Source organism: Pseudonaja textilis, chromosome 1, assembly GCF_049901715.1.
Source record: "Pseudonaja textilis isolate UNSWEBS1 chromosome 1, rPseTex1.2, whole genome shotgun sequence".
Classification (NCBI taxonomy): domain Eukaryota; kingdom Metazoa; phylum Chordata; class Lepidosauria; order Squamata; family Elapidae; genus Pseudonaja; species Pseudonaja textilis.
The window spans coordinates 49014725-49039497 of NC_141990.1; the positions used below are offsets into that span (position 1 = coordinate 49014725).

Sequence of the window (24773 nt, forward strand, 5' to 3'; positions counted from 1 at the left end):
GTGTACCAGTTACGCCCTTTCCTGGATCAGTGGTCCCTACTCACAGTCACTCATGCCCTGGTCACTTCCCATCTTGATTATTGCAACACGCTCTACATGGGGTTGCCCTTGAAAAGCATCCGTGCAAAATGCAGCGGCCCGCATGGTTATATGCAGACCCTGGTGTGCACATGTATCACCTGTCCTACATGAGCTGCATTGGCTGCCAATTTGCTTCTGGGTGCAATTCAAGGTGCTAATTGTCATCTTTAAAGCCTTTCATGGCTTGGGTCCGGGTTATCTGAGGAAACATCTCTTGCCAGTAACATCTACCCAACCCATTAGAGTGAGGAGACAGGGAATGCTGTGGGTCCCACCCCGAGGGAGATACACCTGGTGGGACCAAGAAGAAGGACCTTCTCTGTGGTGGCTCCATCTCTCTGGAACATCATTCCCCCAGAGATTAGAACGCCCCCTCATTAATACTATTCTGAAAGGCACTGAAGACCTGGTTTTGCCAATGGGCCTGAGGAACCCAGAGAGGGATGGAACCTATCAGATGGCTAGTGTGACCCGCTGTCGTCGGGGTGGGGGGGTGGGGTGGGAGTTGGTTTTTGTTTTTGTTCTGTTTTTTTGTTTTCCCAAATTTTGTTCTATTGTACTTTACTAATTTATTTGATTCTTTTTGTTAGTTCTAATTGTTTTTATTTTTATTTTTTGTTTTAAATATGATTTTACATTGTGTAAGCTGCCTTGAGTTGCCATGGGCGATTAGGCGGCAATATAAATCAAATAAATAAATAAATCCATTTCTATGAAGAACTCTGTGAATAACACCTGGGAAGTTCCATCTTACAAAAGCAGAATGAGTGAATCTACTTGCCCATCTAGTTTTCAATGTAAACGATGCTTCTGAAGTTGTCTTTAAGATGTTTTATGGTATTTTTAAAGAAATACTATGAATGCTATCCGAAGTATCAAACTTTTAATAGAGATTAGATATTATAATTATCATTGAAAACAAACAGCACTTCCTATTGAAGAGAAACAAATGCCTGTGAGCAGGACACTGGGTAGGAGCCGAAGCTGTAATCATAACAGCAACTTCTTTAAATAGATTTATATTGTTTTAATGATGTTACTTTTTCTAGTTATCTTACTATAAACTTCTCTAAGCCTTCTTGGCATACATTTATTTTTTGGAAAAAAAAAAAAAGCAAAAGCAAAAGATAAAAATGCCTGTGACAAAACAAAATGAGTATTTACCAAAAAAATTAATGTCTTGCCTAATTATACATTTTAAATGCCTTCAATGGGACTTGGGAAAACAAAATGTCACTCAACAACCTTGCCTATATGTTTCTTAGCACGAAACTGTAGCCTTGAAGATTAAAAAGAGCTAATTCCCTTGATTCCTCTCTATTTATCCATAGATAGCTGCAAGCTATCATTTATAAACAGTATTCTGGCAGGGAGCTCAGGATACTAGATGGCAGGGCTAGAGAACTTGTTAAGACCACCTTGCCTGAAAACCTGGCTGTTGACATGCTGATGACAGGGACTCGAGCAAGTTGTGTCAAAGGGAATAATTCTACAGGAAAGACAACAGAAACTTGTCGCCTCTTTGTACATATTTACAAACAGGGCTTTCCAGAGTATTAAGCCTAGTTAAAGCTGCCCCCTGGATAAAGAGTGTTCCGAACAGCCTCAGACAAGCTCAGAAGACAAACAGATGTGACTATGGTCCCTGGCATTTGGCAAGAACATTCATTGTCACTAAGAAGGATATAAGCCTCGACAGGGCATCAGCTGTACAACTGTGAAGCAGGCCTGCAAGTATCACAGTGGCAACAGAATTGTGGCAAAGGGGAAAAACTGGCTGGAAAAGCCAGACTAATGTGAATTTACATGAGCAGACCAATCATGTACTGCTTATTCTCATATCTTCTGACATTAAGCAAAACAGCAGAAGATTGAGGACAAATATTCATATTCAAACTTGTAATTATTTATATTAAATATATATAAAACGTTTGCCCTCCTAAGTAACAAATTACAAGAGTAGATGTAATAAAGGATGGAATTCTGAGTCACGAGGAAAAAAATTATGAGACTGAAAATGTATTAGCAGCTATTTTTAAAAAAGATGGTTTATCTATGTATATGCTATCTGATACTAACACAACTGCTTTCCTCCCAGTTATTTATCTATTTTTATATACCTATTATATACTGCTTTCTTCCCTTTTATATACCTATTTCCTTTATAATTTAATTTCATACTTTATTTTGTTGCACAGCAAATATATCTTGTAACTTTCCCAAATAATTCTTACCAGACACTGTACTCAAATTAAAAGACAGAATATGGTTACTATTTTAATTTTTATAATCTCCTAACCTATACATGACCTTGAAATGTTACTAACCCTATATCTTTTAATAACTATGAACACTATTATAATTGATCAATGTGGACTGAATCTATTACAAACAGGTCACTTTGACCCATTCCACGTTGCTTCCCTAGGATGCTGTGGTTCTGAAGTTGTATTATTAGAAGATATGCCAATTAAAAAGCACTTTTGAAGTAATGAGTTTTATTTAAAATGAAAACTTTAGAAGTTATTTATGACTTTAGCATATGGGAAAACCACCATATGCTAAATTCTTACAAACCTCAGAAAGTAGCCTGTAAAGCCCCTCATTGATGATTATGTGCCATCAAGTTGTTTTCAACCCTTTGCGACCACACAGATAGATTTGTCCACAATAATCTATCCCTAACCGGTTCTTTCCTATCTCCCAACTTTGATATAATTTTATTAGTAGGTTTTCTTACTGTAACACAACAGGATAATGGACACCAATAAAAACTCAGCATTTTTTTAAATTTGTCAACTTTGAGATGTATGGACTTTATCTTCCAGAATTCCCCAGTCAGCAATACTCTTCTACCTTATAATGATTATGCAATAATCTTAGAGACAAAATATTATAGCTTTTGTTCTCCTGTAGGTTTACAAATAAAGACTGATCACTAATTTGTCTGGATAGTCTCAGAATTCTGTCTTGCACAGAGAATGGGACTAGGAGACCACAACCACATGATTTTAATAAATAAGAAATATATTAGTACAAATACTAATGGCAACACATCTTCTGGTACTTGATATGAATATATAAAATTAAGATTTTAAAGTTAAAAATGTAGAAATTGCTTCAATAAACAAGACTACTTTCCTTATAACAAGGAACAAGTTTAAATGTTCCTTTGTAGGAACATTCCATCAAAACTAATGATTTCTTTCCTTAAAAGTGTTGGGGATTATACTATTATTCTATATAATCATACCTAATATTCTAGGTTTTTCCACATTTAATTAGAAAAAAGGCAAAATTACAGTTATCATATGGTTCCTAATTTTTAAAAAAAGCACAAGGTTTTTTTTATCATATGACATCTGGACTTTACCGGAATGTGAAATTCAGGACAGAGAACACTGAAGAAAACATGAAAATAGTGTTTATCTTATTCACACACAAAAACTGTATCAACAGCATTGCTGAACAACTGATTTAAAAAGGACTGCATTGCAATGAGTTGCATATTAATTTATTTACCTTGTATATTTTTTCAAGAAGCAAACTCCATACTTGTTCTTACCTTATTACCTAGAATCTCACCTAACCAAAATCATAACAGTCTCTGAAAATAGGAACAAGACCTTGGCACACTATCAATGACTTCCTGCAGATGGCTCTAGAACCTTTTGGTTTTTTTCTTCCTTTTCTCTGCTATTGGATAAACAGTCTTGATAATAGTAAAAGATAAAGTGCTAAATTTTATTCACCCCCAAAATGATTTATTTTTTTAAAAAATAGAAATGATATCTTCATGTATTTTCATTTACACCAAGAGGTAAAGCTGAAGCCTTAATTAAGTTTAATTCTAGATAGTTTTTTGTAGGACTACATTGGAAATAGATTAAATGTTCAGGCATCCTCCATTGTGTTCCCTACAATTGTCCACCTAAAGGACATATACATGGAAAATGTATACTAAATAATTTTCTTGACTGTTTTAGATATCTAACAGGCAAGAGATATCAAACATTAAAGAAACAAGCCAATCTGTATGAGTGCATGATTAATACTTAATCTTGATTTAAGGGGGGATAAAGATGGCATGTATAAGAGCTGCGTGCCAACAACAAGACTGATGTGGGGAAAAGTAAACAGAAATAGAACCAGTCATCGTTCAGGAAGTTGTGTGGACAATGAGCCAACTACGTGCTGATACATCCCTGCAGAATTGCATAAGCCTGTACCACTCACAATCACAACCTTTTGCCAGAAAATTTGTGAAACTAATACACAGGATTGGAAATGATCCATGTTTATATCGTTTTCAAAAAAGGGTGACTCCAAGGATTGCTCCAATATGCCCTCATCCTTCATGCTAGCAAGATTCTCCTTAAGATCATACAACATCTGATACTGACCACTGAAAGAGAATTACCAGATGTTCAAGCTGGTACAGGAGGAGTCATGGCATCAGGGACCATATTGCAAATCTACACTGGATGATGAAAGCTCAAGAATATCAAAAGAACATCCAAAAATGCTTTACTGATTATAAGAAAGCCTTCAATTGTGTAGATCATGAGAAGCTTGAAGAAAAGCCTTAGAAACTTGCGGGTGCCAATACATCTGTCAAATTGGTATAGTCACTGTACTCACATCAGAAAGTCACTGTGCAAACATAATGTGGAGAGACTGATTGGTCCAAAATAGAGAAAGGAGTGTAGAAAAGTTGCATTTTTCACCTTTTTTATTCACTCTGTATGCTTAAGTGATCACGAGGAAACTGAAACTTGAAGGATCAAAAATTGGAGTACATATTGGAAGAAGGAACATGAATAATCCCTGATGACACAACTCTCCACCCCAGAATCCAAAGAAGAGGTTAGATTCAGCCCAAGAACAATATAGAACAATCCAGCCAAAGTTCATGCCATGGCTGATTCGCCACACACCCCAGCTTGCGACTAGACAATAGAAACAGGGAGCGGGGAGGGAAGGTGCAAAGGAAACTTTGGAGGGAATTGAGGAATTCAAGTGAGCTAATACTGCCTGAGACAGTCCCAACCACTCAAGACCAAACACTGGAAAACTCTGAATTGCTCAGAATGTTCCCATAACAAAATAAATACAATTGATTGGTGGACAATGAACTCTGGGGAGGTCCAGCTCTACAATTTGCTCACACCAGTAGACAGAGTCTTGCCAGACTAAACCTATATATTGTCACCTCAATTAATATACCCACAGAGATTCTAGGGAGTGTCTATCCTAATTGTCTTGCTTTGGCTCCTATCCAACTCTGAGCTTTATTGCTGTTTTGCCCATCCCTTGGAATGGACTCCCTCCATCTTGGGAAACTGCTACTTCATTGTACTCTATTATACCATCTTCCTTTCCATGATGGCCCGGCCATCAGGCCAGAAACTTCTGATCAAAAGGAATTTTTTAAAAAGTGATTTGGCCTCTTCCTGAATATCAAAATAACAACGTTCATGACCATTGCAAGTGGTGGAAATGTCAAAATAACAATTGACATTGAAGAGGTTGCGATCGAATTCACTTTCCAAAGATCGCAGATTGATCAAAGCAATAAATAGAGTCCAAAAATAAAGCTTCAAATTGTATTGGGCCACACAGGAACGATAAGCATAAATCGAATATGGAAAAACAAGGACATCAGATTAAATGGTGATTAGTGTGCACTATTGTGTTTCCCAAAGCTATTACAGTTGCAAAAGTTGAACCATCAAAAACCAAACAGGATGGAAATTGACTTGTTCACACTATGGTGTTGGAAAAGATTTCTGTCCATTCCTTGGGCACAAAAGTGGCAAACAAACAAGTACTGGAACATATAAAACCAGGTATATGGCTGAAAGGCAAAATCACAAAATTTCGCCTTATTTTGGCCACATCATGTAGTCAACCTCACTGAAAAAGGCAGTTATACTCAGAATGACCAGCAGTAAAAGGGAATGAGGCTACCAAAAAGCATGACATCTAGACACCATCAAACCTGATATCAGACAGTGCATAAAACAACTGAAAGAAACTATCTAAGATCAGAAAATGTGGAGTTGCCATGAATTGGGTAAGACTGAATGGATAGCATCATAACCAAAGATGGCATATTATTCTGAAATTTAAATTTAATGCATTTAACAAATAGTTTAATGTCTTAAGTATTATATCAAACTTTAAAAATACATGTGTTTCTGAGATAAATATCTGTATAAATTGCAGCTTATATTAAGAAGAATACTAATGCAGTTTATTAATGCAAAATTCTTAGGTGTTCATAAAACAAAAGATCAATAAGACATATTATTGCTAATATTTGCATGTATGTATGTATGTATGTATGTATGTATGTATGTATGTATGTTGGGTGAGTTTCAATCAGTGTGTCTTCTGTATTCTAACCAGTTCTTCTCAACTCCACTTGCTTCTACCTAAAACAGGGGCCCAGTACTTAGTGAGAACTAAGGCAACTAAATCTTCATTGAGTTAGTATTCTTTCGCAGGATCCTCAGTTTGGTTAAAAAAGTTTAAAAAGTGAGCACTTTAGTTTTCTCATAATATTGATCATATTTTTATTTCATGAAACTGTCAAACGAAGTTGAATATAGCAAAAAGAAAATATATCAACTCACATTTGCTTGGCTCATGGAAAAGAGTGCTTTTATCTGCTGTGATTGGATATCAAGTTTCCTTTCTCATGACAATTCTATCGTCCATGAAGAATTCTGTATGCAACAGAATTTTGACAAAGCTGACAACCTGGCAAAGGGAAATCACTGGATACAGGAAAACCACAAGCTGCATATCTTTCTCTGGCAGAATGTAACTCTTAATAAGAAAAATTGGTAAAAACCTTCCTTGGAGAAACAGAATTCTTAAATAACATTGACTTGAATTATTATTTTAGATTATGTAATAGAAATGAGATATAAAATTGTTTGCTATCTGCATACTGAAGATACTTTAGCTCAAATCTCTGGCTGATATTTCTTGCAGGTGATAAACAAAGCTGTAAAAAATAATTTTGCTGCTAGAGTATTTTAGCATACTGCACCTGTGTATGATTTGCCAACTGCACAGTGGCAGATAGGACAGCACTCCAGAGGGTTAACATCATTGCCCAGAGGATCATTGGTTGCCCTCTCCCCTCTTTGGAAGAGCTTTATAGCTCCTGTTGCCTTAAGAAAGTTCAAAACATTCTTAAAGATTCATCTCATCCTGGGCACCCTTTTAAAAAACTATTACCATCTGGCAGATGGTATAGGATAATAAAAACAAATAGGCTGAAAAACAGCTTCTATCCCAGAATAGTAACTATAGTTAATTCTACTATATAGTGCAATAATAATGCAATATCAGGGGTTTTCAATTCAATTGTATGGAATGTGAAGGATGTGTTTTTGTGTTTTATTTTTATAGTTACAATGTACACTAAAGATGGCATTTAATTTCATTGTACGAGGTGCAATGACAATAAAGTAAACTAATTTAAAAAGGCTACAGCAAAGGGCCATCCACAAAATGATGGAATAATAGTACTTTTCCACGATCATGTTCTGAAGAGGAATAGAATTGCTAAAGAATAGTCTAATAGGTAGTCCCAAAGGTGGTTTTTCAAGAGGCAACTGGACTTTCTGGTTTTTCTTTGAAGACGTTTCACTTCTCATCCAAGAAGCTTCTTCAGCTCTGACTGGATAGTGGGAAATGGAAGGATTTATATTCCTTGAAGACAGCTAGTCCTTTATATTCTTTTATCAGGTTGTTAAGCAAACCTGGAGGTTTGTCTGTGTCATCAGGGTTACCTGAGTGGTGCAAATGGGTGTGAAGCCTTCTTAGAACTGTTGAAAGGACTGTGTTGTAGATTGGAGATAGATGATGTCATATCCCTCCCTCTCTGTGGAGAGAGGGCTGTTCAATTCTGACATAAATGGTCTCTTTAACAGTCTAACAAGTACTACGACAAAGTATGCATGGCAAACACTTCTACCCAGAGCAAATGTGATTTGTTCTTAAGCACAACTCCTTAGGAATTCTTTTCTGCTCAAACCTAGGTTTTTATTAATTGTGAATGTGAAGATGAAAAAGACCGAGGAATGCTCTACAGGTAGTTCTTCATTTATGACCAGAATTTCTGTTGCGAAGCAAGTTGGTTGTTGAGTGAGTCGTGCTCAATTTTACAATCCTTTTTGCCATGGTTATTAAGTAAATCACTACAGTTAAGTAAATAACATTGTTGTTAAGTGAATCCAGTTTACTCCATTGACTATGCTTTTCAGAAGCCAACATGGAAGTCGCAAATGACAGTCACGTGATCCTGGAATATTGCAACCATAGTAAACACATGCTAGGTCCAGGTGCCCAAATTTTGATCACACGACCATGGGGATATTGCTACAGTTGTAAGCGTGAGGATCAGTCATTTTTCAGTGCCTTTGTAAATTTGAACAGTCACTAAATGAATGGTTATAAGGCGAGGACTACCTACAGTTGGCTAGAAGAAGATGTTTTATTTTAAAAAGAAGTATCCAAATGGATTGCTTGAAGATTGATAGATTCTTTAAATAAATCAAATGAATTCCAGGAATGACAAGGCTAAGCACAAAAAATTTACCATCAATAAAGGTAAAGGTAATGGTTCCGCTCGCACATACGTGCTAGTCATTTCTGGCTCTAGGGGGCAGTGCTCATTTCTATCACAAAGCCAAAGAGCCAGCACTGTCCAAAGATGTCTCCGTGGTCATGTGGCCGGCATGACTAAATGGCGAAGGCACACGAAACACTGTTACCTTCCCACCAAAGAGGTCCCTATTTTTCTACTTGCATTTTTACATGCTTTCAAACTGCTAGGTAGGCAGAAGCTGGGACAAGTAACAGGAGCTCACTTCATTACGCGGTGCTAGGGATTCAAACTGCCGAACTGCCGACCTTTCTGATTGACAAGCTCAGAGCCTTAGCCACTGAGCCACCATGTCCCCATCAATACCATCAATACAGATAGATAATTTCTGGGCATAAATGTGACCTTGGTTACAAAAAGGATGGCCCTTAGAGCTGCAGAGAGCCCTCAATTTTCACAAGCTAGTAATGAGGATAATACCACTCGTGTCCCAGCTCATAAAGGGCAGCTGCCTGCAGTAGGTAGCTGTGGAGAAGCCATATATTTTTCCCAGTGAATTTGCAAGCCGTCGCCCAGAACTTATCCACTGTGCATGCATGGCAGATAATCAGTTAATCTGCCGTGCATGCACTGGGGGAGACGTGCATGCTGGAGATGCACGTGCATGCACAGGGGGTGGGGTGCATGCTGGAGATGCACGTGCATGCACAGGGGGTGGGGTGCACATGGGAGAGGTTGTGCACACATGTGCAAAAGCGCATGGTGTGCTTGGGGGGGGTCACACGTGCAGGCACACGGGGCGGGGGGGTTCATGCATGCGGTGCATTATAGGTGCAGGCACATGTGCACGCATGCACACTTTCGGCACGCAATGACGAAAAGGTTAACCATCACTGCCCTATACCATTTCACACAAATGGCTGTCCAGTCTCTTCTTAAAAACCTCCAGTGATGAATCACCCACAACTTCTGAAGGCAAGCTGTTCCATTGGTTGATTGTTCTCACTGTTAGGAAGTTTTTCCTCAATTCCAGGTTGCTTCTCTCAATTAGTTTCCATTGTTTCTTGTCTTGCTTTCTGGTGCTTTGGTCCCTCAGAGCTGCCTACTCTATAGCTCTGCATGTCTCTTTGTCCCATCTCTTCTTTTCTGCTGAGGCTATGATAATTGTGGAAACAACTGGGTACACAGCCTACCATGTAATCAGAGTTAGAAAAACAACAGATAAGGGTTTGAACTTGTCCTCTTTCTTCTCTCCTCTTTGTGGAGAAAAGCTTTTGGGCACTTTCATGCATCTTACCATAAAGTGATACGGAAGAGGAGAATGTGTAAGTTCAATTCCCAATGCGTCACATGTACATTAATGCTAAGCAATGTGGATCATTGTTTCTACATTGTACATTGTATTCTGGGTTTCCAACTTCTAAGTTGGATTTTAAAATGTATTACGTTTATTGATACTTAAAAATCACCAATCCTGCAAAATTGAATGTCATCCTCTTCAATACAGATTCCACAAAATGTATTGTGGTTTAGAACATTCATACTAGGTTTTAAAGTGCAATTTAAAAGTCAACTACTATCTTGAAAAGAACAAAAGGTAATAGATCACAAGGTATTTATTTGCCCTTTCCCCACACGATAGTTTCACCTTTTTAAGCTACCTGAATCAAGAACAATGTGAAAAAGGAAAGAGAAAGAAAAATCAAATTACCATTATGAAAATGACAAAGCATTGTTATTTGCAGGTTGAAAAAGCAAAACTACAACAGTTAGAAAGAGACAGTTGATAGAGAAGACATTCCTTGAAATGCAACATTGTCTAGGTATATTATCCTATAATTTTAAAATTACTGATGCAAAAATAGATTGTCTTCCACATGTTATATGTGTGCAGTCCATACGATGATATACTGTGCCCTTCTACTGCCATTCACATAATGGATTTTTGTTCACAGTTCTGTTCACCAAAACCGCAATTTAAATAAAAGGTAGAAAATACACAATTTGAAGGTTACAACTAAAATGTGGCTTTCTGCATTCCACTTAGAAGCTGTTAGAATGTGGAAAGTTGCTATAGGAATTGCAGTTAAGCCCATAAATTCCAAGGAAATTTTCCCTGGGAATCCTCTGACTCTCACAATGATCATTTTCAATAACACCCATGGCTTTCTTATGTAAGTTGTTCTTCAGCAATGTAAATCAGTATGCCTGTATTTCAAGCATCCACTCAGAATTTGAAGAGCTTGAAATAAGAATCTGGAAATATCTAATCACTCTGTTTTAAGGATCAAACTTCTCTGTTGAATGATTTCTTGGCAGCTTTCATCAAGCATCTCTCCCTTTTTGTTTGTAACATGTTGCAACCTATAGAGTTGAATGCTGGTGCAAGACAGGGCAAGTTATATTATGAAGAAAAATATCTGTCTGGAATGAATACAGATAGTCCTCAACTTACAACCATTCATGTAGTGATGATATAATCGTACTGAAAAAAGTAACTTTTTGACATGACAGTTGCAGCATCCGTGTGGCCACATGATCAAAATAAATTGCCAAGCACGTTATTTATGATAGTTGCAGTGTCCGGTGTGTGTGTGATAATTTACCTTTGCGACTTTCTGACAGAAAAGTCAATGTAAAGCCAGGTTCACTTAATAATCATGTTACTAACTTAACAACTGCAGTGATTCACTCAACAATTGTGGCAAGAAAGGTTCTAAAATAGTCAAAACTCATGTAACCACTGCCTTGTTTAGCAACTGAAATTTTGAATTCAATTGTGGCCATAAGTCAGATTTAACAGATGATCAGAATTGGAAGGGACCTTGTAGGTCATCTAGTCCAACCCCCCCGCCCAAGTGTTTCTGACACCATTTCTGACAAATGGCAGTCCAATCTCTTCTTGAAAGTCTCAAGTGATGGCGCTCCCACAATTTCCAAGGGCAAGCTGTTCCATTGGTTGATGGTTCTCACTCTCAGAAAGTTTCTCCTTATTTTCAGGTTAAATCTCTCCTTGTTCAGTTTCCATCCATTATTCCTTGTCTGGCCTACAAGCGCTTCAGAAAATAGCCCCTCAAATATTGGAAGACTGCTATCATGTCTCCCCTGGTCCTTCTCTTTACTAGACTAGCCAAGCCCAGTTCCTGCAACCGTTCGTTGTATGTTTTAGCCTCCAGTCCCCTAATCATCCTGGTTGCTCTTCTCTGTACTTTTTCTAGAGTCTCACCATCTTTTTTATAATGTGGTGAACAAAACTGGATGCAGTACTCTAGATGTGGTCTTACTAAGGCTTTATAGAGTGGTATTAGTACTTCCCTTGATCTTGATTGTATCCCTCCGTTAATACAACTTAGGATTGCATTAGCTTTTTTGGCTGCTGCTGCACACTGATGGCTCATATTTAGCTGGTTGTCTGCTAAGACTCCAAGATCCCTCTCATAGTTACTGCTATTGAGCCTGGTTTCACCCAGTCTATGTGTACTTTTGGTTTTTCTTGCCTAGGTGTAGGACTTTACTTTTCTCTACACTGAATTTCACTTTGTTAGATATGGCCCAGTATTCTAGTCTGTCAAGATCCATCCATCCAGATCTTGAGCCTATCTTCTTGGGTGTTAGTTATTCCTGCCAGCTTAGTATCATCTGCAAATTTGGTAAGTTCCCCTTCTATTCCCTCATCTAAGTCGTTAATGAAGATACTGAAGAGTACTGGGCCTAGGACAGAACCTTGTGGCACCCTACTGCTTACTTTCCCCATGTAGACTTAGACCCATTAAGGACTACTCGTTGAGTATGGTTTGCCAGCCAGTTGCGAGTCCATCTAGTGCTGGTGCTATTTATTCCACTTTTTTCTAGCTTACTAAGAAGTAGGTTGTGGTCTACTTTGTCAAATGACTTGCTGAAATCTAACTATATTATGTTCGCAGGATTTTGCTGGTCTACTAATTTAGTCACTGTGTTGAAGAATGAAATAAGATTGGTTTGGCATGATCTGTTTTTAACAAACCCGTGCTGACTGCCTAGTTATTGCAAGGTCGAGAATACCTTGTACTGTACTGTTCAGGATAGGCCCTCTTTCTGTGAGCCACCTAAAAAGCATAAAACTTGGGCTCGTTTCTTAATTTTATGAGATTTGTCATATATTTAATAAATATGGAGAACTTTTACAAATCGGGACAATTCCTTTAATTTTTTTTAAACATATCCATTTATTCCCACCTCCACGTTGATATTACATGTCCTACTTCTTTGACTGCACAGTCAAATCAGTTGACTGATATCTCATGCATTGTTCATAACAAAATGAAATACATTACTGTCTAACAATTTTAGCCTAACAGAGATGCTATTTTTACAGGTGTTATCTTGGCAAATTGTACAAAAATTTCTACCACAAGGAAGGTAGAAGCTCGAAAGAAAATGAAATTTCTTATTCAGACGGCATGACTAATTAATACAAAATATCATAGATTTCTTCCTTAACTTTACAGATTTTATAGAACACTAACTTTACAGATTTTATAGATGCCATTAGTGGCTTCTAGTAACCTCTGAGTAAAATGCTGAAGTATACAAATAGCAATTACTTCCTGTTAAAACACATATTTTAAGAAAGTTTTATTTCTCAGAAATATAGTTATTTTGAATGTAACATATTACTCAATTTTATATCAGAAATGGAAACAAAACTGTAAAAAGATTCTGAGACATTTCTTCCATTTTTAAAAAAAGTAGCACTGCAGAAATACCTTAGTATAAAACAGTCCTATTCAATCATAAAGTTGCATAAATCATTGGTTTTAATTTATAAGAGTTTATCTTACAAACTGCTTTTATGGATAGATGATAGATAGATAGACAGACAGACAGATATAGATGTCTCTCTCTCTTTCTTTCTCCTTTTAAATATATAGGATGCAAACCAGAGAAAGTAATAGTTGAGTTCTTCATTAAAAACTGTAAATTGTTTGTTGCTATATTTCAAAAGAGATATTAAGACACAGAAGAAGTAAAGTTCAGTAGCCTAAAAATTTCTTTCTACACAGCTTTAAAAGTAAAATGTGTTCTTGCTAGGAATTAGAAAACATAACCTTCAGCCAAATATTTCAGCCTTTATATCCTCAAGGGGTACAGTAAGGATAAAATCTTTACTTAGAGGAACTGTGGGATACATATGTAACACATTTGCAAAGGTATTACCAAGAAATTTCTGTGTTTTGATTTCCCCTTCTATCCTCTAGAAAAAACCTGTAAAATAATTTGCCTCTTAATAAAAAAAAAATGCACTTGAAAATAGACGTGGTTGTTGACTTCTGGTTTGAAGGGCTTCGGCGACAGACAGAAATCCGCGATCGTGCTCGGTTTCTGTCTGGGCTCGCTGCTGGAGCACCCCGAGCTGGCTGGTTTCGGGGCTAAGCCACCCCATAGAGGTGGTGAAGAGGGGGGAGACCGCCAGCAGGGTCGAGGAGAGCCGCATCTCTCCTCCTCAACTGGCCATTACTCCCTTTCCCGAAGGCGGTTGCAGCGGTGGTCAGAAATGGCCACCACAAAGAAGAACTCGGCCAGAAAAGAATGTGCAGGAGGAAGATAAGAAGTGAAAGTTTTGGCTGACCGGGTTAAATTGTAAAAGCAACAACCAAGGTACCCTGGAATTTAAACTTACAAAAAATAACATTGCTCCCAAAGAAGACTCGGAAGCAGCAAAGGAAAGTGAAAAGGGAAAGGTTTGGCCTTTTTCCCCCTTCTCTCTCCTTCCCTATACTGACAACTAAGAGACTTAAATAAGAAAACAGAAAAATCTGCTTTGAGATTAATAGGCAATTAAGCTGAAAATAAAACAAAATGCCAAAGGGATAATAAAGATTTCTGGACATTAAAAACTTTCTTTTTCATAAGCAGGAAGGGAGAGAAAAAGAATAAGGGCAGGATCTGGAAGAGGGAGGAGACTGCCTGGAATTAAAAAGAATCTAAAGTAAAACTTCAACAAGATTTCTAAAAGACGCATTTTAACTGAAACTTTGCAACTAAATAGTAACCCCAGGAAGAGAAAGTGAAAAAAAAGAGCAAAAAAGAAACAGCCTGCGTGTATTTGGATTATTTGGTGATCTTTGGATTTTTGGTTATTATATTTGAATGACTAAAATCAATCGGGTGGTTGTTTAAATATTTATATAATGGCATCACTTCTGGATGAATTGAAAATGGAACTTAAAAAGTACAAAGAAGATGCACAAGAAGGGAAGGGTTCTTTTGGCTTCGTTTTTCAATTCTTAGAAATGGAGATTTGGAACTATGAGAAACAACAAGAAAGGACTGCAAAACAAGAAGGCTGGGACAAAGAAGAAGCCATCTTTAATGAACAAGTAATTCTATGTGGGGAAGAAAAAGGAAAGGGGGGAAAGAGAATGGAGAATTTAAGACTTAAAAAAACAACCAAAGAAAAGAAAAATAATTTGAAAAATAAGTATAATACTGGAAAGCAACAGAAAAGGGGAATACAGAAGAGAGAAATAGAGGTAGAGAGACAAGGGGGTAAAAAGGGGAGAGAGAAGAAGAGAGGGAAGAAGGAAAGGAAAAGAAGTTACAAAGGACTGGAGCAAGATATAGAGAAACAGGACCTATTTAGAGATAATGGGTGAAAATCTAACTGAAAAAGGGATTCTGTAAATGTACATAAGATTGTATTGTTATATTAGTAATAGAAATAACTTTAGAAAATTGGAAACAACGTATGATTAAAATGAGGGATAAAATAGTTTGTGTAATTTAGTGAAATGTTTGTGAATAAAATAAGTGAAATAAAATAAATGAGACAATTGAATTAGGAAGGAATGGGAACATTTTAGTCAATGTTTTATGAAATATAAGTGAAGAGGGGGGTAATTAACTATGGAAAGCTTATAATTGTTCCCATAGAAGTATGATATTTAATTGAAAAGTAATGTTAAAGATGTTAAGACTTTAATGAATATTAATATTAATGATATAATTGAATTAGAATGGAATGTTGTTTTAATTATATACATTTATATTTTTTTCTTTTTTTAAGAATACAGTGTATATTTTAAGAATGTACCAAGCAGAATCCGAATGGAAGTTATGTATTATATTGAATATTACAACTTTAGGGAAAAGATATAAAGGCGTCATACTCCAATCAGTAACTACAGGAGAAATTTTGTTTAATGAGAAAAGATAATAGATAATTGAAACAGGACAGACAAAAAATATAAATACAATGATTTGAATTGAGATGATATAATTAAAATAAAATTGAGAAAATTAAAAGAGGGGAGAAGCTATGCAGACAATGTAAAACAGTAATAAGATATGGAATGGAATACAAAAATGAGCATGAACCTGAATTTGTGTCTGTACGAAGAAATGTAACCTGGGATTATGCTGCTTTCAAAAAAGATGTTTTATTTGTATTTTTTTTCTTTGTGAAAACTCAAATAAAATTTACAAAAAAAAAGAAAGAAAAGAAAATAGACGTAGATGTTATGGTTATGTGGAACAGAGCAATGGTAATCAGAATTCTACACTGGATTTAGCTATTGGCTTGCCTAGTTATAAAGTCTTTCCTCAGGCTTAGTTAGAACAATGACATCATCAGCATAATGCACACTGAAACATCTGCTTTCACACTGTTCAAAGTGTTATTGTATTAACCAAAAAGGGTTATAACCATCCCTTTTTATATATTTAAATGCTCCGTGTGATGGAAGAATTCAATCCTGACACACTCTTTTCATTTTATTCCAGCATATTAAGATTAGGCCATTAATGCCAATACATTTGTTACTGTTTCTTGTGACCGTGGGTATGTGTATGTGGGGAGGGAGGGTACCTTTTCTGTTGCAAATAGACTTGTGTCCATGTGTGATATGCTAATACCTGCTAAGTGTTCTTATTCAAACTTGGAGCCTCTTGTAGTGTCACCTGCAATAAGCAGGTTGTAATTTTTTTGAGAAAGACAACCTGCCAGAAAATGAAGTCCAACTGCAGTTATTTTTAACACGCTCCATCACTTTGCCTCTAGAGACTCATGAACTTTATGCCAACCAAAAAAGATTTTTAAATATCTGTAATAGAGTCTTGCTGTCCTCAGAAAGGATAATGCAATGGGGCTTTTTCTTGCTTCTAATTAGTAATTTAAGCATATGTTCAGCATTTAACTCTAAATGTTTGCCTTTTCCCCAAGCTCTAAGACAGCTGTCCAAGATGTGAATGCCTGAAAGCACTTAAATATCAACATCTGCTGAATTATGTTAATGGAATGTAATATAATTGGGCATGAGCTGGAATTGATCAGAAATATATGACTATGACCAAGGTAAATCTAAACCAATATTTTATCTTACGAACAAGTTATAGGTAACAAACATCTGACGTTAATCAACTAATATGATCAGAGCACAAAATTCCAGATACTGAGGCTAAAAAAAAAAAACCATGAAAATATTGAGAAACACCACTTAAAACAGAATCAAAGGTAAATATTTTTTTGTGTGGAAATATCCTACTACTGTGGCATAGAACTCATTTTTAAATTCTAATTAAAACAAAAGATTATTCTACGTTTAGGAACATTTCTGTGTTAAGGAACAAGGCATAAAAGAGACAAATACTTAAAACAAATTTGTTTCTACTTGCAAAATACAATTTCCTTTAGAAATGGATCCTACTATATCACTCCTCTCTCCTCACCTTAGATAATTTATGTCATCAAACCTATAAATATTCCTGATCAAGGCTTTGTTAGCCAAATCATATTATCCTTCTACCTCCTTACAATCACTTTTCTCTCTTTTTAAAAGTTTTCATTAAATAACAAAAGCACTTCACCTTATATATCACCCCATAGTGATATTGTAAACTACCCACTCTCTGGGTAGTTTACAATATCAGCATATTGCCCCCAACAATCTGGGTCCTCATTTTACCAATCCTGGAAGTTACTGCCATATAATAAAATATGAGCATTGAATCTAAAGTGTCTGGCCACAAGAATACAATTGACTAGTGAAAGTTATTTTGTAGAACAGTGGATGGCAGAACATCAAACCAAGCTAATGTTAAAAGCCCTACTGAGCCTGGAAACTGTGTTAGAATTTAAATATCTTGCAGGACTGAGAGAGGGAGATTGGTTACTTAAGAAAATGTCATTGGGTGGTTGAGAGTGATTTAATTATCTGATCTAGTATTTGGGTACAATGTGACAAAGCAAATTGGCATTCAAATCAATTTGGATAGGTTTCTCCTTCTGCATTAAGGGGACTAAACTGTCTGCTGCAAATCTCAGCCAGGATTATAAAAGTGGGACAAGGTGAATAATTTATTAGTTGCGTAGCTAAAATTGTCAAAACTGAATTGAATTTCAGACTCAGGCTGCTATTATCAACTGCTGCCAGAAAGTGCTAACTGCTTCCCCTTTTTTACTGCAAAGTTGCTTGTATTGTCATTTTGGTAATAATAAATTGATAATATAACATTTGTTTTATTTATTAAAAAGAAAAACAGATTAGGGCATTCTTAGATTCAAGGCAATCTAAATCAATCCAGCACTTTGATTAAAGTATCTACTTGCTAGTCTTTGGAGCCATGTCAATCTGGATGATCTTGGGGCATTCTGTCATACATCTATTCCTTATGTTTAATCACATCAGGTTGCAGACGAGAAGATGAAAGGGGAAAGATTTTCTTTCAAAGTTTCAGAGTGATGGCACCCTAACTTCTCTTTTTCTCTCTCCATTAATAGCCTGACTGGCCCTCTCCATTTTTAGAACTTGCTTGGGGTCTTTGCCTGCTTCTTTCAAAATATGGTATATTAATTTCCCAATTGGCTCTCTACTACTTGCCTAATTTCACTCTACTTCATTGGATTTTTCAGTCCAGAGAGCTTGAAATTATTCTTCTATTGGATTGACATTTCAATGGACAAGGTAACATAAAAATATCACATTGGTTTTTTTTTTAAATCAAGTGATGGCCTCTATTTAATATTCCAATTGCATACATTGTATTTCTCTTTTTGATAGTTATTATCTGCCACAAAATCCATATTAAACTATGATATTTCTGTTTATGAAATGCAAAATGCAATGTATCATTTTACTAACCACGTTTATTCACAGCTGTTGAAATATGCTGTAATTGATGGTTCACTTATTTTTGGCAAAAAATGTAATGCAATTATTATTTTTTCTTATATAAGGTAAATTAAAACTCTTTCCCAATGAATGGATGATGTCGTGGGAAAAAAGGTGAGACTATCATATCTTGCTTCTAAAAGAACAAATAAGAATCATTTAATTCTATTGAATTGGTTACTTCTCTGTAACAAAAACATATTCATCTGAATTATCAGGAGAAAATGAACAAAAAAGGTTTTGTTCTAATCTCTTCAGTCCCAATTTTTATTTTTCAGCATCCTCGTGATTATAGAGCATCAAAATAGTAGGATAAATATAATTGACTTTGTATATGAAAATCATAGTCTGAAGCTCAACAAGGCTGTATGTGACAAAGAAGAACAAGAGTAAATATAAGTTATGTTTAAATAAATAAACACCTCCCCACCAAATAGATTATTGATTTTAATTCTACATTTTCCTTTAGTATCACTCAACCTGTAGATTTGAGAAAGTTTTAGATCCTCCAGAGATCAATTTTTGGGTAAAAAAAATAAACTGCTATTTTAGTAATGGATTCACTAGCCATGAAATTCAAGTCTTAATATTTCTATCAATCCTTTGATTCACACTGTAACCCTCATTTCTAATATTGTGAACAAAACAATGGTAGTAGGTTGCACTTGCAATGCTTGTGAAAAATATGTGATAAACAGAAGAATTGCTATTTAATTCATGGTAGAAAGATTCATTTAAAAAAACAATTATGGTGCTTTTAAATGGCTCTATGGCTGTCCTAGCCGACAGTGCAATAATAAAAGGAATGTAAGCTTTAATGTCCCTAAATATGCTATGGAGATAAATAAGATAGCAGACAGACATAGAAAACATACAAAAAAGAAACAAAGAAACAAAGATTTATTTATTTTATGTATATTAACTTGTTTCTGAATCATATATCAAAAAGATTATATTCGATGTTACCCAGTGGTGGGATTCAACCGGTTCGCACCACTTCGGCTGAACTGGTTGTTAAATTGCTGGCTGGCCCTTACCGCCCCTTCCAGGAGTCCCCACATGCTCCATTTTGGCTCCCAGGTTAGTGCAGAGGCCCACTAGGCCCAAAATGGGGCATGGGGGAATGCAGCACAACCACCTCTCGGCAGCCCATTTTTGCTCCCAGAAGGCTGCAGGGAGGCCCACTAGGCACAAAACGGGCACGGGGGTTCCCCCCATGGCCCATTTTTGCTCCCAGGTGGGTGGAGGCTGAGTACTGCCTGTCACACCCCTTGACTACGCCCACCCTGGCCATGCCAACCCTGCTGGTTATTAGATCAGAGAACTAGCTCTTAAATTATTTGAATCCCACCACTGGCATTACTTGTGCCTCCACCTTAAGCAGAGGCAAAGATAGTCAATGCATTTCACTGTATAATTACCAGTTATCCAACTAGGTAAAGTATTAGCTTGTGATTTAATTATAATGTAAATTATAAACTGCATTTGTAGTGTAAGCTTACCTGCTGGCTGTTTTCACTGAATTGTTCTTCTTGTGTCCTCTTTCTGATCGGTTATCTCGTAATAGTTGAAGCTACATAAGACATTCAGAATTTATATGAAAAACAAAGTTTAAATGTTTAGAAGTATGACTTAGCTTTACTATTCTTTTGTGTTTTCTTCAATCTTATAGTTGGCAATATACTGAAACCTTAAGATCTGTTTTTATTTTACCTCCATGCACCTACAACTGTGGTGATATAACACTAAGTTATCCATTCCCACAGCAATTCTTACCTACTCTGCTGTTATGACCAGATGGTATAGCAAACTTTATGTTGGGTAATATTTCCTTGAAGACCATAAAGAAAGCTTTTGTGGCCTGGTTGAAATTAAAACCAACATATTTGAAGTTTACTAATATTTTCCCTAACCCTTTTGTTTCTCAAATGAATTTCCTGCTTCCTGAAAGCAAAAAAGAGAAAAGAGGGGAAAAGAGACATTACTACAGGAATGGCTTTATTAAGGTCCTCATTCTTTACCCCACATTTTTCCTTAGAATTAATTATGGCTTTACCATATGCTATCAAATCCTGCATTCTTTTTCTTGACATCTTCAACAGAATTGGCTAACTTAAAATGACTTGAATTCTCAGCTTTCCCAATCTGTTTCTAACAGTAGGAATAGTGAGATTATGCAGGATTTGTTAAATTACGATGTTGTACAAACCAGACTATTTAAAATTGTTCTTAATTTCATCTTTCAAATAAGGCACAATGTTTGCATTGAAAGGTAATTCTCATAGATTATTTTTTTTTCTAAAATTATCCATCTAAATAATGAACTATGGGCATAATTGTGTTTGTTCACTATCACAAAGATGAGTCTCAAAATATTACTTTAAGGAAGATGAATTGAAGAGCCAATTGGGAAATGGAAATTATAGCAAATACTTAATTGTCTTTATTAACCTTTTTCTTTAAAAAAATTAACAGAATTTCAGATTGTAAAAAGCAATAACAAGAAAATGATGGCATTTTCTTGTTCAAAGACATGTTCAAAAAGATGTAACGTGGATTCCAGAGAATGAAATAATGTGAGCAGTGGATTTGGAAAGAGACTTTGATCATTTTGTAAAACATCCCTCTGAATAGTTCAGAGAGACCTACTAATTATTCCTATCACATTTTTCACAGCTGCTGCATCTTGATCAATATTTTCATATAGTTATCTATTTACCATGACTCAAAGTTTCCAGGTCAATAATTGTCAGTTCAGACTATATGAGTCTGTATATATGAAAGCTTGGATTCTTAGCTTTAAAACGCATCACTTTATTTACATTTCGGTGCTCCCTCACTTAGTATGTATGTATGTATGTATGTATGTATGTATGTATGGTATTCAGCTTTGTTTGGGTATTTTCCCACGTCATTGTAGTTGTGCTTTTAAAGCTGTAGCAACGTTTCGGCAGAATCTCATCTGCCATCAGGCTTCTCTATTGTGTTCGTCTGTGAGTCACGAACACAATACAGAAGCCTGATGATGGCAGATGAGATTCTGCCGAAACGTTGCTACAACTTTAAAAGCACAACTACAATGACGTGGGAAAATACCCAAACAAAGCTGAATACCATACATGTAAGTACCTGCGAAAACTTAAGAAAACACACACATACCACACACACACACATATATACCCATACCCATACACACATACATACATAAATACATTTGGAGTTCTTTTCAGTCCATATCAATGGACAAGTGAGATATGGTTATGGTTAATGATACATAGAAGGTTTCATAAGTGATAGGGAACTGCTGTTGCAGATAGTAATTAGTCTTAAAATATATTTGCAAAATTATTTCCACTCATTTCAGTTTTCTGATTGTTTTGAGAGGCAGTCTATAATAATTTTAAATCTATGACTGAGGAAACAAAACATTTTAATATACTTATGAAAATTATTTTATACATTCTACTCTGTTGCAGCTGTGGAACACTATGATCAGGAAAGATTCTCGTATCTTCCCTGTAACATCCCTGCCACTCCTTTTCCTATCTATTCCATGATAAGCGTTTAATTCATTATCAGTTTTAGAGACTTGAAGCCTCTTCATAGTGACTTGGTAATATATGTGTTGTCATGCATACTGAAGCAGCCTGAAATTAAATGAAGTTTTCTCCAGGCTTCTTTTTAGTATGACTATTCAAGTTTTGTGAGCACAGGGAAAATTCTCAGTGTGTAAAAGTTGAGGTGGAGCTGACAGATCTGGAGATAATACACATGGCTCTGTTTCCCCTACATTGCTCTTTGAATTATTTCTCAGGGGAGCACATATCCACTTGCACACTTGATTGAAACATTCTTTGAGCAAAAGGAACTGCTGATAATTGCCAGCTCTACCCTATCATACCCAGGAGGCTTTCATAATAAGCTATTTGCTGCTAAATATCTTCAGTCAGTCATTTTCAATACAAAATCAGGAGATTTTTCTCCTTCTTTTACAAACCGATGTCCTTATTCCTCCAGACGTGACAGTTAAATTCCTTCAAATATATAAAATAAAATGTTCTTGATCAAAGTGGTTCTTACCTGGCTATGTTCCTTTCTAGCCGCAGGGCTAAACCAATGGCTAAGGGAAGGGGGAAAAAAGGGGTTAGTAACACAGCTAACTGAAGCATGAGCTGTCATATGACCAGCCTGTGCATGCTCTTGGGTATTTTATTGTCCACCAGAAAAAAGTAGCCTTTGGCTATGATTTATTTAAATAGGATATTTTACAGAACGCTCAAGGTCTGTAACAGTTTTCATAGCAACGTATGTCATTCCTCAGGTTACTACTGTTTAAGTAAATGAATATACATTAAACAGCAGCATGCCATTCTGCAATTTTTTACATAATACATCTGATAAACTTTTCTCTATGTTTGGGCTATAGAAATGTCAAATTTAACCAGTGTAACTGAAAACACTTTGCAGAAATGTTGATGGCTAAAAAGAAATATTTACATATAATATTAGCATTTTGGATTTAATATTTTTGCACACATATAGACATCATTTAGAGAAACTTTAATCAGAATTAAAGCCATAGATTTCAATGATATTCAGCACAATTCATGTACAAAGAACTGCATCTTCAGTATTTCTACAATATACTCCATTGTGGTATCATGGTTCTTTTTTGTATTATAGAATTCTTTGAGAACTATACCAGTTTAAAACGAAAAGCGTATTATTTTCCCTTCCCAATTCAATAAGCTTTGTTACTTGAGATAATCAGAGTTTTAGCAAGAGGGAAGAAATCTAAGAGAAGCACTAAGAACATTTTGGTATCAGTAGCTGCTTTTTAAAATTGCTACAATTTTCAGTGACTTAAATGATATCAAGACACAGTATTAGCATCACTTTCAAATGATGATATACACCTATTGTTTTATTTAATTGTTATACATGATAATTTTGCATTTAATTTCCCTCTAATATTTCTTTCAGGGGATACTTGGAAAATTTATTCCACAATCAATTTACTAGTTTTAAATTTGTCACAAAATGCTTTGTGAAATGTTTCAAAGTAGCTTGTGCACTTCTCTCAATTACTCTCCTTTTATCTCAATGCAAAAGCAAATATATAAAAAAATAGTTCTGGACCGATCCAAGCTAGATAAGATACTGTGCTTCCTTTATCTTCAGGTAGCACAGCATTCTGATTCTAGGATGAAAAAAATACAAAATCACTCAAGGAATTGAGCTGCTTTAAAATTAACCCATGTTTCCCCACAAAAATATTGGAAAGAACAGCACTTTCATATGGTCAGAATTCTAAGATTTGACTGGACAATAAGAATGAAATTTAATATATAATTAAAACATGCAAAGGAAGACATGCAAAGGAAGCTAAAAGAAATAATGAAAAAATAATATGGTCACTTACTCATGATGATGGAATTCCTGGGATAAAAGCACAGTTTTTTTGTTACTGCATGAGCCTGTTGTAGTAATCTAAAAGAATCAAAAGTATTATAAGTTGGACATAGGCATTTAAAAGTATTTACAGCATGAAAACTATTTATTTGAAAATCTTAAGATTTACAGATGCTGATTGTGGAGATAACAGTTTTGTATCCCAGGATTCTTTGAATAATTAGATATCCTGAGCAGACCCAGTCCATAGTATATTCCAGCAAGTCTATTCCAAGCTGCTCGATTTCTATATTATTTTGAAGAGATTATTGGAATTATCAATGCACATCGAAAGGATGGGCAGAAAATATTGCATTGTATAGCAGTAAAGGGAATAGAAAACCACAAGGGTTATTTATAATTAAGCTTTTTCTGCTATCCAAGACTCCAGAATGAAGAAAGCGCATAGTGGCTCTTAGAGATGCACTACTCAATTCATAACCATCAATTAACCTTTCATAGCTTAGCTT

The 24773-nt window shown here is 35.8% G+C and overlaps 1 protein-coding gene across 4 annotated transcripts in view; it reads right to left on the reverse strand.

Annotated features, from left to right (window-relative positions):
* The window catches only part of GPATCH2 (G-patch domain containing 2), a 106280-nt gene that overhangs the window by 19396 nt on the left and 62111 nt on the right, over positions 1-24773 (reverse strand). For all 4 annotated transcript variants that reach the window (XM_026695749.2, XM_026695748.2, XM_087933540.1 and 1 more), the window contains exons 6-8: positions 24275-24342; positions 22933-22972; positions 20355-20425 (exon numbers count right to left, since the gene is read on the reverse strand). In XM_026695749.2, the coding sequence (XP_026551534.1) occupies positions 20355-20425; positions 22933-22972; positions 24275-24342 (179 nt within the window). The remainder of the gene's footprint in view (positions 1-20354; positions 20426-22932; positions 22973-24274; positions 24343-24773) is intronic.